Genomic DNA, 18,289 nt, shown 5'->3' with positions numbered 1-18,289 from the left:
GCCTCAGGTAGCCATGATGTTTTAGTTAAGAACATGCGCTGACTTAAAAATGGATTCTTGTGCTTGCACAGCTACTCGTTCTGTCACTGAGTAGCTTTTGAATTTCCTGTCAAAAGATACAAGTGATTGAACTTATTAAGGGAAATTAATGTTAGTCATTAATTAAATGAAATTGGCTCGTTATAATATTTTTACAGTGCATGATAGGCACCACAAACTCAAACCTGTGGTTCTGAGTAGATTTTACTTACCCTACTTTCAATGAAGGGATTTCTGTCAAAAGCAGCTGTTTGTGGAACCACTCGTAACTGGGAGAGATCATATATGGGTGCTTATAAAGTGAGATGTTTTGTAATCATCTCAAAGATCATTGAATAATGTCATTGAATAATGGAAAGAATGCAAAATTATGTATGCAAAAAAAATCTTTATAAAATGGAAAGGACCATTATAGAGGATTTTAAAAATTACATAGTTCAGATCCTAGGATGAAGTTAGTATTTATGTTCCATCACATTAGACAGAATAGATTAATAGATTCTAATCTAATCTAATCTATTCTAATCTAATCTATTCTAATCTTATAGATTAGAATAACATCCCTTACACCTTAAGAAAATTGGAACAGCAGCTTTGTTGGGACAGTAGAGACTGGAGGCAGCTTGCATTTTAAGATTTCTAATCTAATTTGGTTTTTTTACTCTTTACAAAAAAATGGTAAAGAACCTATCTATGTTGCCTCTGAGCTTTATACTCTGAATAGGAAAAGAATTGAATTTTCAAATTCATTGTTGACATTTAGAGTCAGAACAGGTGGTCACTATCTTTTATTATTAGTAGCAGTGGTCCAGAGTAAGTCACTCTTCAAGTAAATGAATGTCTTGAATTTAGAGCTTTCAAATAAAATGCATTTATAAGAGCAGATGGATTTGAGCTTAAAGTAAAGAATAGATACAAGTCTAAATATTCTGAATAGTATTAAAAAATCATTCTTTAAATTAATAGAATTATCAATTTGTTATTCTTGCTTTTTTATCTTAGGATGCATAAACTTGTGAAACCTTCTACTGAAAAAAAATATGTAGATCTTACTGTGTCATTTGCCCCAGACACTGATGGAGATGAAGATTTGCCAGGACCTCCAGTGAGATACTTCTTCAGTCCCGATACCAAATAAAGGTGATCTTAAAGTTACTCCACAACTACATGGTTCTATAAAGAGTGCACCCAATTCAAAAGCTTAAAAAAATCAGCTCCTAATACTGTGGATTTCTCTTTGAAGAAGCCTTAATTTAAGGAAAAATCTGTAAGAAACTATATTAAATAAGTAGAAAGCATTTTGGAACATAATATAAACTTATCTGATGCTTCACACATGACTGTGATAGCAAGCAACTTTTAATTGGAATATCATTTTATAGTACAACAAATTTGTGTATTAAGCTGTCTGGAAGAAAATAAAATATTTATCTGTAACAAAAAGAAAAATATGAAGAAATTGAAAGTAAAGAATGCAGCTATCCAAACAATTTAATTCCACTTTGTAAATTTCGTTTTGTTTGGTATTTGAGACCCATTTTTCAATACAAATGTTGTTCAGCACCTTGTGTCTTTCATGTGGTTAGGCTTTAAAAATTTAATGTCAATGTGAGGAGAGAGATGATAATAATAGGGGAAGAGTAGGGATTTTAAATTGTGTACACCTTACTGTCCTCTGCTAGTTTAAAGAGTTTATTATATCTTCTCCCAAATCAGAATTTTAAAAAAAAATATCGTCAGTGTTGTAAGCCATGAGCAAATCAGATGATACACATCAATTTGAACTGTTAACAGTATTATATGGACTCAGACAGATCATTCTAGAAAATCCAAGAATGTGAAAAGATAATGTGGCTAATCATTTGAATATGCCTTCTGATGTGGATATTTAATTTATTTGGAACTTAAGAGATTGTGATCTCATATAAGGCTAGAGGTTTTGTAAAGGGAGTGTCTTCAGAAATATATGAAAACTAAAAATTAAAAATATCATCACTAGTAGAGTCTTGATTTTTTTTATTTCTTCCAGCAATCTAAGGAGAGTATATTGTTTTATTCCCAGAAAGGAAACTGAAAAAGATAACAAGTTCTGTTTAGGTCTTTATTGAAAGAAACTTTCTGTTTCCTAATATGAACTATTGCGGGTATAAGTGCTTTCATTAAAATGTTGTGAACCATACTCAACACTGAATTCAGTGAGGACAACAAGGGATTCTTTTATTACTAAGGTTACCTTGCTTTTGAAAGCATTTGGCATTTCATAAGCTCAGAAAGTCTTTCTCTGCAGCTCCTCTCCTGCTCTCCTTCCTGTCTAGAGTGTTCCTGGGTACTTGATAAGTGGATTTGCTCCAGTTTGCTCTTTATATTTTGTATTTACTTCCTTTTCCACTGACAAATAGTCTAAATTTTTTTTCAACAGAGCAGTTTGCTTCCTTCCTTTGAAAAAATATCTTCCAGTTGGAAGAATAGGGCATAATTTTAGGAACTGAAGGATAATCTGCTCATTGAGAGATGGGAGAAGATAAACAGGATGAGTTTTATGAAAATAGCTACCTTTGAAATAAATTAATTTTTGATCCCTGTATTTTATCCTCTCCCATTGAGTATATTCTAATACCAAAACTTTTTTTTTTTTTTTTTTGTCGTTTTCTTTTTTATCGGTACCGGGGATCGAACTCACGACTGCCTGCTTACAAGGCAGGTGCTTATGCCGCTGAGCTAAATCCCCAGCCCCCTCTAATACCAAAACTTAACAGTACCTAAAATTGGATCCAGAAATAGCAAGGCTCTTAGAGTATTAGAGGATAGGAATAAAAAAGACTTTAGAGTTAAGAAACCACTTTCCACTTTCACTTCGTATCATGTTCTTTGATAGTAACTGAGAAGGTGGTCATTCAGCAGTACTCAGGTACTGTCTAGTAGTGCTTATATTTCAGCTAAACATACACATCTTTTTGAAGTAAATTTAGATCCAGCCTGTCAGTTCATATTTATGGGAATCAGTATTTTGGCATGTATCAAGTAATAAAATCAACGGGGATTCAGTTCATTATCTTCTATAGAAATGATTTACTACTATCTTTTCTTCTAATCAGTTCTACTAAGCTGGAAAACTGGAATAAGTTAATGACATCTTTTTCTCATTGTTTATCTCAGGACCATGAAATCAATGTTGCTGCTTAAAATACCAGGTGCAAAAATTTTGCACACTTCCATTGAGTCATCTTTTACTTTGAAATAAATGAAATTTGAGAATATCTTTATAAAGCATATTCTAAAGTTTGCTTCAAAGATTCTGATTCTGGCATTTACTATATGGATAGTGTTCCTTTGATGTTTCCTATTCTTCATTTTCTTCGTGGAGAGATGTTAGTACTTCACAGAGCCTGTGGCTAGGGAGAGGTGAAGAATGTGCTCAGTGTTGGGAAGGTACAGAGCGTGAATGAGGCCCTCTGTTAGTCACCACCCTCATTCAGTCATGTCAACAAAGCAGAAAGAAATAGTTGTCACCATCTGGTCAATTCCAGACTATAAGCTGGGGATTCCTGAAATCCATTCCTTTAAGAGATCCAACCAGTAATATTACTTGACTATAAGTCCTTCTTAAATCATCTCAAAGGTAGAATTTACAGAATAGTATCTGTATTTTTATGTTATGTGTGATAGTGCATTTTGGTAATGACAGTGTCAGAAATTTTGAAAAATCAAGTTTTTATTTTAATCTACAGTTTAAAATTAGTAAAATGAACAGAGACAGTAAATTATTCTCTTGAAATCTTGGAGGAAAAATTTCTCTTACTGTTCCTAACATTCATTGTGACTAAAAGTACCTAGTTTATATATAGTTACTAGATAACTATTTTACTTGAACAGATTCAATACAGAAATGAGGAACTTGAGATCTTGGGGATCAGAGTGAATATCAGAAGTAGTTTTTGTTCTCTTAAAAGATTTTTTAATTGATGAGATACATGTTCAAAAAATACATGCAAGTCAGTATATAAAATACAAACAGACAGTTTAAGGAATACTTTTAAAGTGACTGTTTACATAACCAACACACTGATGAAATACAGATAGCAGCTCGCAGACTCACCATAGCTCCTTCCCCTCATAGCAGCTTTCTCACACCCTTCGGTGATTACCAGTATTCCACTTTCTGTGACTACTGTGTTCAGGTGTAAACCTGAACAAGGCAGTTTATTTCCACTGGTTTCTGGACTTTATGTAAAATAAAAGACTCTCACTGCCACCTTTTGTGGCTTCTTGCATTGAGCATGTAGGTTTTTCCATACTGACTGTAGCTACACTTTTTCCTCATCATTGCTATGGAATTCACCCTTGCATTAAACATACCACAGTTTATGCATTATATTGTAATTGAAGGGGGTGTTTTTAGTTTGAGACAATGAGCTGCATGAATGTTGTTTTTGTATTTGCTATGGCAAATAATTCTTCTATGAGTAGAATTGCTGTTTTGCAGGTTGCTTGGTTTTTCATATCTTAACTTTTATGACAAAACTACAGAAATTTTCCTAACTTCTAGACTCTCTTTTGTTATGATTAATACTGGTATTAACAGAGGTTTTTTTGTTGTTTTGGGGGTTGGGTTTTTTTTTTTTTTTTTTTTTTTTTGCTAATCGGGTAGATGTACAGTTGTAGCTAATTGAAATTTTATTCTTGAACTTTCCTAATTACACTAGTATTTGATTTTGAGTATAGAATTTGAGCACTTTTTCATAAATTTACTAATTTTGACCTTGTTTTTTGTAAAGTGTCTTGTCAGTTCATTTCATACTTTTGTGTTGGCAGTCTTTCCTCATTGATTTATGAAAGATAAACGTTTGAATTGTTAAAAAAAAATCACTTTCTATATGCCTGATGATCATGAAGATACTCTGTTGTCTTCAGAGAACTTTGGTTTTGTTTTTTATACTTATTTTTAATTCATGAGAAGTTAATTTTGTAAATGATGAATAATGCCTCTCCACAATTCACTGAAAAGTCTGTTGTTTTCTCTTTTTTCTGTGATGCCACCAAATGACACAGGAATATATCCATAGAAGACTTTGAGTTTTGGTTCCTTTTCTTTTCTGTTGCTGTGCTAGTATACTGCTTTTATCACCATAGTTGGCGTGTATTTTTGACCATGACCAAAACAGTTCCTCTCAACTTACTGGTCTGTGTCTTGGTTATTCTTAGTACTTTGTATCTTCAGTTCTCACATTTCTAATAGGAAACATGCAAACCTGTCAACTTTGCAGTTTCCTGGTGTCACACTAAAATTTTAATGTCTTATTCACTAGTCTAAATCTAATAATTCCAGAGTCTGAAACCCTCTTGTGAGTTCATTTTTGTCTTTTATCCCTTGTATTCCTTATTCTTACTGTTGTGCCTCCTGTGTGTCTCATTATGTTTGCTTACTTGTCAATATTTGAAAACCAGTCCAAATAATTTGATGGCTAGGATGTTATTTTCATCCTGCAGTTTTCTCATTTGTTTTTTGCCAGGTACCTTGTTATTGTAACTCAGGATAACTTTGACTAATGTTAGAGCCTGAGGTTTTTTGGAACTTCAAAGCTGAGTTAGACTCTTAGTCTCTTACTTTTTCCTACTCTTTAATGTTCACCTCTCAGGTTCCAGAGTGTGGGTCTGGGTTACCCGAGTCCTTAGCCCTTGTCAATCCTGGACCATCTTTTAATCCTTAGCTCGTAGCTCTGTGCCTCTTCTCAGTGGCTTGTCGTAGATCTTATTTGTAAAGATGCCAGCAGGCAGTGCTCACAAAAGAAAGATAAAGATTTACTGTTCTCAATTAGTCTTCTCACACATATTAACCTGGTAATTTATTCACTAATATCAGCTTTCTGATGCTTTCTTTTGTATTTAAAAATTCTATTTTGTCCAACTTTTCTAAAGTTGTCTAACTAGAATGTTAATCCAAATGATATAGTCCACATTATTTCCTAACTATTGATGATGAATACAGATGATTTCTTCATATTGCTTTTGCATCTGGAAACTTACGAAACTAATCAGTTTTATAAATTATTTGTTAGGCATTTTCTGTGTGACTAACTCCAAGTAGAGACAATTTAGTCTTTCCTAAGATTTAAATTTTAGTTTTATCAATTCTATTTTGTGTTTGATTTTCATTCATTCATTCTCTTAAAATATTATTTACATTTTTATGATTTTTTTCTGGTTTCTATCTTCTTGAGATGGGTTACCTCATTCATTTCTCTCTTTCTTTCTTTCTTTCTTTCTTTCCTTCCTTCCTTCCTTCCTTCCTTCCTTCCTTCCTTCCTTCTGTCCTTCCTTCCGTCCTTCCGTCCTTCCGTCCTTCCTTCCGTCCTTCCTTCCTTTTGTATCGGAGATTTAACTCACAACGTCACACTTAGCAGGCAAGCACTTGAGCTGCTGAGCTAAATCCCCGGCCTACCTCATTCATTTTCCAGCATAGACGTTTTAGAAGTTAACTCTTAACACTGTTATAACAGAGTTAAGGTTACAGTCTAGTCATAATTCACAAGAAGTTATTATATTTAATATTGTTAATATTTGTGTTAGTGTTCTAGTGCTGTGATGTAGTACCAGAGAAAATCATCCTAAAGGAAGAAAGATGTATTCTGGCTCAATTTCAGAGATTTTCATCCATGGCAGCTGGACTGTGCTGAGACAGACGATCATAGCAGGGAGCTTGTTGCAGCAAAGTTGCTTGCCTCTTGGTGGCCATAAAGCAAAAAGGGACAGGGGCCAAAATACACCCCCTCAAGGATTCCCACCCATAATCTCCCTCCTGCTATTAGGGCTCATTTCCTAAAGTTTACTTCACTTTCCAATGGCCCATCATGTCATGAGTCCACAAGTGCAAAAATGTGTTCTTGGGATGGAACCCTCATGATTCTCTCACTTCTCAAAAGCCCCACTTCTGATAACTGCTATCCTCAACCTATGAACTGTGGGAGATTTTTGAACTCCAAACCATAGCAATATTTCTTTGGATTTTCATCAGTATTTCCTTTTCAACTCCTTGGTTGGTTCTTTCAGGAAAGAATGGTTTGTGATTTAAAAAAAAAAATACAGAAAATATTTAAATTTAAAAATTTATTACAGCCAAATGTGGTGGCGCACACAGGTAATCCCAGGGATCAGGAGTAGGAGGATCGCTGGGAGTTCGAGGCCAGCCTGCATAGTGAAAACATAAACAGAAAGGAAAAGAAAAGGAAAGAAAAATTCATTACAATAAAGATACTTGCTGTTATTCTTAAAATACTCCTTTTTGCTTTAAACATACTTTCTCATGGTTCTTGCCACTATCTGAGGCAGTTCTGGAAGTCTTTTATGATTGTCTTCAGTTGCATATAATTGCTGCTTCAGTGACCTGAATTTATTCAAAACTTTGGCCTTTTGGGCTGGGAATTTAGCTCAGCCAAATATGTGCCTGCCTGGCAAGTGCAAGGTTGTGAGTTCAGTCCCCGGTACCAAAAAGCTTTTTACCTTTTATCATTATTTTGACTTGGGGGAGAGCTAGAAGTTACACAGTGCCAAATCCAATGAATAAGGTGCATGAAGACAAACTAATATTTTTACAAGCCTGTCTTTCCATTAAATGGCATTCAGGAAGCTACATTGACCATATTTTCAATCACTCATAAACACACAAAAGAAAATTTTCACAATTGCTTCAAAAAATGATGAGAACAATAAACTTAAGTGTATTCAAAGTAGGGGGTATTTTGGGTTGGATTAAAGGCAATGAATATTTTACTGTAATTTTTTATTATGAATAAATTTTCATAAGAATAACAATAGTACATTGCTTATTATCTTCAAATTAGTATAAAATATATGCATGAAAAATTCTCAGTGATATTAGCACAGACCTTTTCAGAGAATTAAGAGAATCTAATAGTGTAACTATTTTAATTAATTTTGTTCAGGGAAAAACATGATCTTCCTGATTTTAATCCTTTGACGCTAACTTGACTCATCTGTAACTCAGAATATAGTAATTATTTTAGAGTAATCTTTATGCTTTTGAAAACAGCATGTTTTGTAGGAAAAATCAAGACTTCAGTGATTCCAGGCCCTAGACTTCGTGGAACAGAGAGAAGCCATTTTCACTCATTCTGTGGAGTCACGAGTTTCTGACCACAGTTAATAAACATGATGATTAGGAGTTATCATCTAAGACGCGTAACTGTAGAACAACTATAATTCCCAACTTCCATATAACTGTCATGTGTTTTATTTCTCTTTTGTATTTTAATTCTGGCATGTACTTGAATGTATTTAATGCTGTGAGATTTTATTTTTATTTATATAGTCAGTATCTGTGTTTTTACACACCTAAAACCAATGTCTCTATTCTTTATTTTTTTTGTATTAAAGGTGGATGCCTATCATTTGAACATTTGTGTCTCTCAAAAATTCATGTATTAAAAGTGTAACCTCTAAGGTGATAGTAGTAGAAATGGGCCTTTCCTTGGGTTGTTCTCAGTAGACCTGAAGGAGACCACTCACACAAAGGCACAGAGAAAAGATGTCCTGTTTGAGCCCAGAAATGGGCTCTCTACAGACTCTGCCAGAATTTGCTGGCAGCTTGGTCTTAGACTTCTTGCCTCTTTGAATTGTGAGAAATTTCCGATGTTTATTATATAGCCAGTCAGTTTATAACACTTTATTAAAGCAGCCTGAGTGGACTAAGAAACATCTGGAATAAATTTCTATTTAAAGTCCATCCGTTACAATTCTATTGTGAACCCTCCTGTGGTGGTGCACGCTTCAGATCTCAGCAAGAGATCTTGAGTGGCTGAGGCAGGAGGATCGTTGTGAATTGGAGGCCAGCCTGAACTGCATGAGACCCTGTCTCAAAAAGACCCAAAAAAACAAAACCAAAAAAAAACTATATTGTGTGAAAGTTTGCTGGTAATGTAATTGTTTTATGCTTTGTTTTGCTGAAAATATCTATATATTGTCTATAAAATATCTAAATATCTTTCTTTTTTTCTTCCTTTTGCCATTCTAGGCCTTGTATGTAGGAGGAAGCTCTGCCACTGAACTTTATACCCAGCTCTCAAAGATACTTTTGCTAAGTAGAGAATTCTGATAGGGCCTATAATACCTTTCAGCGTATTGGGGATATTTTCCCACTGTCTCACGGACGTCCTTTCTTGCTATTGAGACAGCTACGGAGCTGTTTCTCTTGCTCTTTCTGTCATATTTGTCACCTTTGTTAGGCCCAGGGCTTTGATTTTGGTCCCTTGTCCCCTTCACTTCCACTTCATCACACCCAACCACGTTGTCTCACCAACTTCCTAAGTCCAGTTTTCAAAAACTTTTCCATAGTCAAGCAGCCTGGATAGGACAGAAGGACAGAAGGGGGCTTCTGCTGTCACTTCCGCTTGCTGCTTCACTACTTGGGAGCTTTGCTTCCTTCTGCCTGCTGTGCCACCCTGCCGTGCAGCCAGTCAGTTATGGACTATAAGCTCCAATCTGTGAGCTACAGTAAACCTTTCCTCCTTTAGTTTTGGGTGTTGGGTATTTTTTCTCAGCAGTGAGAAAACCCATTTAATTAATTTGCTGGATTGCTGAAACAAATCTGCTTTTTGACTTAAATTTTAAAAAAATTTTTCATGTCTGGAGTCTTAATAGTCAAAAATTAAGATGTCAGTAAGGTTGATGCAGTGTGTGTGTGTACTACATTCCACATGGAAGGTTTGCACATACCCAGAACACATCTTAATTCCTCTCTCTACTTTCCCTTCTACTCTTCCCCTTCCACCCTTTCCTTTCCTTTATTTGCACGGTACATTTGCAGTATGTACATTCACATGCCTTGTGTGAAGTCAGTGCATGTAGCTGATGTGTCCCAGTTCCATTTTTTCATCCCTTTCCCTCCCCCCATCTGTCAGTCTCTCCCTCTGAGAATGATCTATCTCCCTTTCCTGTTATCTTTTAGTTTGCTATTTATGTTTATTTAGAGTTTCTCATATAAGAGAAACAGTGCGTTATTTGTGTGTCTGATTTATTTCACTTAACATTCATGGTACATCCATTTTCCAATAAATGACTCATATCTATCCTTTATGGCAGGCTAGTATTCCATTGTATGTAAACAACACATTTTCTTCATTCATATGTTGATGGACATTTGGACTCCTAAAATTTATGAATTTTGCTGCTATAAACAGGGCATACATGTGTTGGACACATGGTGTCTTTTAACTCCTGGGAAGATCCCTACAAGTAATTGCTCAAATGGAAGGCTGTATTGGATTTTTTGCTGAAGCCAGTCTCCTTCACTTACAGGTACCATCTTTTCCTTCTGTCTTCAGTCTTTTTTGGATGTGTGTCTGTCCTCATTTTTTATAAAGACACATTTTTATAATACGTTGGTGATAAGACTTTAGGAATATATTCTAACCCATTCATTTTTTCAGATAAACACAAGCCAAATCTCCATGTAATTAGAACCAGAAGTAGAATATAGAGCTTATCTTCTAATTTTTAGTTGATTCTTAGTTCTTGATGATTCCTAAATTGTATAACCATCAAAATCAATTTAAAAGGTATTTTCAAAAGGAAAAATGAAACAATACCCCTGAGGTTTTGATTTTCTAGATATACCCTGGGGCTACATATTTAAGAAGCCCTGATTATAATTGGCTTATAGTATTTCATATTTGGTGAAATGTGGTATATAGCCTTTTATCATTCTTGTACAGATTTATAGGTTGGTGTTAAACTAGCAAAAACGTGACATCGGGAGAATACTAAAATGAATAAATTTTATTCTCAATAGCAAATATATGGCTTGTAGAATATTGAAAAGGGCTTTTACAGTTCGTGCTTCTGGTTTGCAGGTGGATAATTTTAAGTGACTTACATTTTATAAATTGGTCAGATCACATTTCCGTGAAATCCTAGTGGGTTTTTAGTTGGTTAGATTTAGGAGAGAATCTGCTGTGGAAATTGTATAGGGAAAATATTTAACTGAAGCCTAGAAAGACAAAAACTCATTTGTGTTAACTTGTAGCAGGGCATTGAAAAGCATGAATCAACAAGTCACAATATAGTCCATAGCTTGTGAGTTTTCCCAGTGAGTTGGTTTCATTTTAATAAATATATGAAATCACAGACTGCATTTTTTATTAGGGTACAAATGGATGATTTGGGAATCAGGATTGAGATTCTCTTTAAAAGGGAGGTAACTCCTTTTGAAAATACAAAGTACTAAAATATATGAAGGCAGTCTTCCACATTTTATTTCATGCAACTTAGGGATTTTTCTTCAACTTCTCATTTCTCCCTTCAGTGCTGATATTTGGCCTAGAAATTACAAGTAGAAAAACTTGATTAATTAATGAGTCAACATAGTATAACAAGGTGTGGTTATTTTCAGCAGGAATTAATTTTCCTACTTACACCTGAAACATTGATTTTCCTGCTTATACTTAGAACATGTTTTATTTTTAAAATAAATGTTAAGTAATATGTTGCAATGTTAATCTCAATACTCAGATTTTATTTTATTTTGGATATCTAACTTGGGACCCGGAAAATTTTCCTAGGAAAATTTTTTTCTTCCACTTAATACTCTTCCACTTAATACCCTTTTACCTGCCCTACTTTTTTTTGGTTTTGTTTTTATTTTGAGACAAGGTCCCACTGTGTAGTTTAGACTGCCTTGAGCTCCCTGTGTATCCCAGGCTGGCCTTAACTTGCTGGGATCTTCCTGCCTTAGCCTCCCAAGTGCTGGGATAATAATATTCTACAGAAGGTACTCTACTCAAAGTCTTCACATGCCTCTCATTTCTTCTGTTTTTAATGCATTCCATAATGGTTGTAACAAAGGAGTTTAAAATGTAGGGAAGTTGAATTAAAACACAGGCACAATTTAGTCACATAACAGAAATCTGATTGTCCATTTCTAAAATTCTAGGCACTTATTATCAACAGCCATGTTTAGTTATTTCTGTCTGTTGTCAGTTCTTTTCTTTCCTGTTCCAGCTCTGAAAATAATCTTTGTTGAGGGGTTGTCAAGTCAAGGGATAGTCCAGTTTTTGTGGAAGTGGACATACAGGCACCTAAAAGCCAAAGAGAAAATCCTTTCCAGCCAGAGAACCCAGAAAAATGGCTGAAGGAAATGTAAGATTTGGAATTACTTTTTTGCTTCCTTTTTGTAGTTTCTTTGGAGAGACTGAGTTTCACAGAACTACAGAACAGCATGGGTAGCCACAACTCTCAAGCCCTGTCTCTAGCTAGAAGACCTGGGGGCAGGGTTGAGGCATTGGTACATGAAAAGAGGGAAATCCTGGAGCAATAAGACCTGGAAAAGAAAATCCCTTCACTGTGTATATGATGTCATGCAAATTCCAGGCTCATCACTGAGCTGTATATACACAAAACTGTAATTACTGAAAACAAAACAGATATAAACTATTACCAGAATCCTAGGCTAATCCCTGGGAGACCAAACCTCAAGCAGTATGACAAATTCTGAAAACCAATTTGGAACCACTTGTTATAGAAAGCGAGACTGAACTGGTTCAGTCTAATTGGGATGATTGCCTGACCCTGCCCATAGTGACAATACGGAAAACGTCCAAGATAAAATCCAAAATTACTTGATACACAGAGAACCAGAAATTACTTGATGCACACAAAGTCAAAAAAAATGACTGACCATTTCTCAAGGGAAAAGATGATACCAATACTAAGACAAAATGTTGAAATTATCAGACTTTAAGCAGCTGTGCTTCATGAGGGTGTGGCGGTTGATCTTATCAGCTTCCTGGATTAAGAAACACACAGGAGATTACTAGAGCACATTTTTAGAGACCAGCCAGGAAGCAGAGAGTGGGAAAGAGCCCCTGCCGATCAAAGTGCTCTTGTTTTTCTTCCAACCAGTCCCCTGTTGCATTCAACAGTGTGACCCACATTTGGGGCTGGCCTCTCTAGTTTCTTGTCCCACATGCCAGCCAATTGTATTGTATTTTATTTATTTACCGTACCAAGAATCAAACTTAAGACCTTATGTTTGCCAGTCAGGTGCTTATGCTGTTGCACTGTATCTAGTCCCTCAGCCCAGCTTTATTTTTTGTGTACACTTTCCCTTACTGTGACAATGCCTGAGAAAACCAACTTAAAGCAGAAAACATATATTTTTGACCCACAGTTTCCTAGGGTTCACTCTGGTCAGCTGGTTGCATTGTTACTGGGCTGGAAGTGAAGCGGGGCATTGTGGTAGAGACTGGTGGACCAGAGCTGCTAACTCCATAGCAGTTGGCAAGCAGCCAGAGAGGAAAGAGCCAGAGGCAAAATAATGGCTCCTAAGGTACATCCCTCGCTTCAGCTAGGCTGCATCTCCCAGGTTTCCAGAACTACTCTCAAGAAAAGGCATCTTTAAAATAATCAAAAATCTCAAAAAAGAACAAAGTAGTTCTCTCGATTTTAGTAACTACTGTAATGCTACAGTAATAAAGATAGTGTGATTGGCAAAAAGGTAGGAACATCTTAGTGGAAACTGATGCAAGCAGGTATGATCAGTTTTTTCACAAAAATGGGCCAGGAGGTTAGCTCAGAGCACATCGCCAGGGCCAGACTAGATTCAGAAACAAAAAGAGAAGGAATAGTGGTGTAAAGGCAATGCCACAGAGAATGAATTTCTTTAACAAACAGAGGTTAATAAACTAAAGCATACATTGACCATTTGACCCAGTAATCTCATGCCTAGATATTTTACCCAATTATCATATATTAACCTATACATGCATATTAATATAGTGTAATGATGCCTCCCAAACTGGAAACAACCCTAATTCTTGATTAAGCAAACTGCTACCTCGACACAGTGAAATACTATGCAGCAATTAAAAGTGAGCTAGTAATATACTTGTGTGTCTCAGACACATCCTGATGAAGGAAAACAGACTGCAAAAGTTCCTTGCTGTGATTCTGTATAAATGACATCCTAGGAAAGACAAAATACAGGTATTGAACAGAACTGATGGTTTCTTGGGGAGAAAGGTTGACTAACAAGGAAAAACATGAGAGAATTTTGTGTATACTGATTTTGGTGTTGATTTTCAAAATGTGTACAATTATACACCCCAAAAATGAATTTTATTGTATATAAACTTAAAATTTATAAATTCATTTATATAAGAAATGCCATCATTAAATTATTATTAAATTCATACCTATTATTCATAACAGTTCCTAGAGTGCTGTAATTTGTCCTCAGCATTAAGAATTTATAAGCCTTTGGGATATACCACTGAGATCTCATGTGAGAAAGCCTGGACTAGCCTCACTATAAGTCCAGACAAGGATAGTTCAGCCTCAGTTGACATACCAGATATGTCACCTGGCTTCACTGGGATAGCCCAACCCCAGTCAGGCTACTGAGTGCTTAAAGTTGTATGAAATGGCACCAAATGAGGGTATAAGAACTGCCTTACTACATCTGATCCACATTCACAACAAATGTGTGATTCAATCTCTACACTTTGGAAGTGGTTGTTACACAATATGACGGCGGGGGGGGGGGGCTTTGTATTGTTTGCCTCATTCTTTTTCTGGTGTGAGAATTCCAATTTCTAAATTTGGCTCTTAAGACCCTATAGATTATGGTATATCCTGCTGTCATCATCATTTGATTCTAGGAACTGTCTGGTTTCTTCTTTGTGTTCTATGACCCACTGATTATTCAAGAGTGTATTGTTTAATCACTGTCTCTATAAAATGTCACCTCAAGATCCCTCAAAAACAATCCAATCTAGGCTGGGGATTTAGCTCAGTGACATGCCTCATAAGAGGTCATGAGTTTGATTCCCAGTACCAAAAAAGCAACAACAACAACAAAAAAATCCAATCCAAACCTAGTATATGGAAGGAAATTATAAAGAACAGAACAAAAATTAATGAAAGTGAAGCCAAAATATGTAGAAAATTAATGAATCAAATAGCTGGTTCTTCAAAAGAATAAACAGAATATACAGACCTTTAGCCAGTCTTAACAAAAGTAGGAAGAAAAAGACCAAGATCAATGCAATTAGAAATGAAGACAGAATCACAGTGGACATGCCAAAAACCCAAATGATTTTTAAATCTTAAGAAACTCATCCTCAAGGTCAGGCATAGTGGTTCACTCCTGTAATCTCAGCACTCGGGAGGCTGAGGCAGGAGGGTGGCTACAAGTTTCAGACCAGCCTGGGCTACAAAGTGAGCCCAAGGCCAGCCTGAACTGCCTGTCTCAGAAAGAGGGAAAAAAAAAAATCCTCTAATAATTGAATCCAGAAGAAATGGGCAGATTGCTAGATATGAATTACCAAAACTGAACCAAGAAGACGTACAAACCCTGAACAGTGTAGTAACAGACAATAAAATGGAGGCAATAATGACAACCACCTACCAACTCAGAATAACCCAGGACTCTGGATTCACTACTGAATTTTACAACAACTTAAGCAAAGATCTGACCCCAACGCTCCTCAGATTCATTAATGACATGGAAAGGGAAGGAGTACCCCAAACTCACTCCAGGAAGCTAACATTACCTTGATTCCAAAACCAGAGAAGGACTTTACTGAAAACTAAAACTGTAGCCCAGTCTCTTTAATGAACATAGGTGGAAAAATCCTCAACAAGGTACTTGCAAGCAGAATGCAGCAAATCATCAAAAAGAACATATACCATAACCAAGAAGGCTTCAGGCCAGTGATGCAAAGATAGTTCAACATACCCATATCAATAAACATAATACATAATTAGAAGCAAGAACAAAAATCACATGACCATCTTAATGGATGCAAAACAATTTTAACAAAATTTGACATCCTTTCACGATTAAAAAAAAAAAACCTTAAAATAGGTATGAAAGGACCATAATCTAATCCATTTATGAAAAACCTGCCAATATCATATTAAATGATGGAAAACTGAAGATTTTTTTCCTCTAAAATGAGGAACAAGACAAGGAACCCACATTTCCACTCTTGCCCAACAAAGTATGCAAAACTTCAGCCAGAGCAGTCAGCATAGAGGAAGAAATAAAAGGGATACACATAGAAAAGGAAGAAGTCAAACTATCCTTAGTAGATGACATGATTCCTTACATCAGAGACCCAAAAAGATTCTACCAGAAGACTCCTAGAATTAATAATTTCAGTAAGATAGCTAGATCCAAAATCAGACCTCAAATGTTCCTACGCACCAATAGTCAACCCTTTGAGAAAGAAATTAGGAAAATAGTCCCATTTACAATAGCTTTAAGAAAAATTACTTGGGAATTAACCTAACAAAACTATAGTACTTATTACGGTTTATATCTAGCTGTCTCCCAAATCTGCACACTCACAGGTGGGGCTTTGAGGAGATGATTGGCTCATTGGGGCATGACAATCTCAGTGGACTAGTCTACTGATGAGTTCATAGATAAATGTGATGTTGGGAAGTGGCACATGATCAAAGGAGGTGGGTCACTGGGGATGTGATCTGGAAAGATATCTTCCTCCCTCTCCCCTTGATATCTTTCTGCTTCTGGCCTGAAATACCAGGAGCTACTCTCTGCCATGCCACTCTGCCTTGGATCCAGTCAACTGTGGACTAAAACCTCTGCAAACTGTGAGCCAAAATAAACCTTTCCTCCTTTAAATTGTGGTTGTCAAGTGTTGTGTATCAGTGACAAGAAAAGTAAATACAGTACTCCAAAAAAGATCAAAGAAGGCATCAGAAAATGAAGCTAACTCCTGTTCCTGCATAAGCAGAACCAATATTATCAAAATTGCCATACTTCCAAACTGATATACTACTTTAACGTAATCCCAATCAAAATACCAACAGCATTCTTCACAGAACTAGAATAAAACTTGTATGGCACTAGAAGACATCCAGAATAACAAAAGCAACCTTGGGCAACAAGAGTAAAGGAGAAAGCATCACAATACTAGATTTCTGGTCATAACACAAAGCTATAATGATAAAATGAAAGCAATGCAAAAGCAGACATACGGATCAGAATGTAGAGTGCAGAAAATTCCAGGCACATTAAGTCATCTGTTTTTCAGCCAAAAATATATACTGGAGAATAAAAGACTTCTTTAACCAATGTTGCTGGGAAGCCTGGTTATCCACATGCAGAAGAATTCAAAAAGCTCAGTCTCCAGTATAAAAGATCCAGTCAAAATTGGCAAGTGAAATGAATAGACACTTTTCAGGAGAAGAATAATAAATAAGCAGTACATGAAAATATGTTCAGCATTTTTACCATTAGAGGAATGCAAATTAAAACAGCATTGAAGTTCCATCTTGAGAAAAAATGGCTATTGTCAATAAATCAGTAACATGCTAGCCAGGCTACAAGGAAAAGAGAGTTCTTTTCCATTGCTGGTGAGAATGTAAATTAGTATAACCAAAAGTTTCGTTTGACCCAGCTGTTCCCCTTTTGGGTATCATCTCGAGTTAAAGACATCATATTACAGTAATAGCTATATGACCATGTTTATAGCAACACAATTCATAATAGCTAAATCTTGGACGTTACCTATATGTACATAAACAGCTGAATAGATGAAGATGTGGCATTTACTTACAATTGGATACTGTTCTATGAAGAAGGATATATTTTAGTCATTTGCAGGAAAATGGATGTACCTTGAAACCATAATGTTAAGTAGGATAAACCAGACACACAAATATTACATGGCTGCTTTTATATGAGAAATCTAAAATATAAATAAAAGATTGATAAGAAACAGATCTTTCTCAAATAGGAAGGGGACCAAGAGGTAAGTGGAGGGGGAGGGAAAAGGGATGTAAAAGGAAGTAAGATATGTTATATGCATGTACTAACTCCCTATGATGAATTAATCATTATGTACTGATACATGTACTAATAAAAATTTAAAAAGACAATGCCAAAGATAAAGAAGGCCATAGGAACCAACAATTTAGATGATAGAAAAAAACCAAAAAGACACTGGCCATTTTTAAATGTTCTTTTAATGCTAGAAATTAGATTTATGTGTAAACATGAAAGGAAGAAATATTTCAGACTCAACATTAACAACAAATTCTTTAATACAAAAACCGACCAGAGCTAGGCATTGTATATGCCTATTAGCCCAGCACCCTGGAAGGCCAAACAAGATTGCAAGTTCAAGCCCTGCCTGAGTTAGTGAGACTGTCTTGAAATAAAATAAATAAATACAAATGGCTGTGGTCCTGCTACAAAGGTCCCGGTTTC

General features: G+C 35.7%; 2 protein-coding genes across 8 annotated transcripts in view; one reads left to right on the top strand and one right to left on the bottom strand.

Annotated features, from left to right (window-relative positions):
* Uba6 (ubiquitin like modifier activating enzyme 6) overlaps nucleotides 1–8,450 on the top strand; it is a 72,782-nt gene extending 64,332 nt beyond the window's left edge. For 3 of the 5 annotated variants that reach the window (XM_063240393.1, XM_063240394.1, XM_063240395.1), the window contains one exon: nucleotides 1,042–2,037. In XM_063240393.1, the coding sequence (XP_063096463.1) occupies nucleotides 1,042–1,177 (136 nt within the window). In that variant the 3' untranslated portion in view covers nucleotides 1,178–2,037. Of the gene's footprint in view, nucleotides 1–1,041; nucleotides 2,038–8,086 lie in introns of those variants that run through there. The other 2 variants (XM_063240392.1, XR_010044619.1) reach the window with 2 other exon arrangements.
* A 2,313-nt stretch (nucleotides 8,451–10,763) lies between these two features.
* Nucleotides 10,764–18,289, bottom strand: part of Stap1 (signal transducing adaptor family member 1) — a 43,541-nt gene continuing 36,015 nt past the window's right edge. The window contains exon 9 of one of the 3 annotated variants that reach the window (XM_063240398.1): nucleotides 10,764–11,370. In XM_063240398.1, coding sequence (XP_063096468.1) covers nucleotides 11,353–11,370 — 18 coding nt within the window. In that variant the 3' untranslated portion in view covers nucleotides 10,764–11,352. The remainder of the gene's footprint in view (nucleotides 11,371–18,289) is intronic. The other 2 variants (XM_063240397.1, XM_013145837.3) reach the window with 2 other exon arrangements.

Source organism: Cavia porcellus, unplaced genomic scaffold (assembly GCF_034190915.1).
Source record: "Cavia porcellus strain 051 isolate PalLab524CR breed Dunkin Hartley unplaced genomic scaffold, mCavPor4.1 scaffold_30, whole genome shotgun sequence".
Taxonomy (NCBI): domain Eukaryota; kingdom Metazoa; phylum Chordata; class Mammalia; order Rodentia; family Caviidae; genus Cavia; species Cavia porcellus.
The sequence above is the reverse complement of the archived record's forward strand: the minus strand, read 5'-3'. Positions and strand labels throughout refer to the sequence as shown.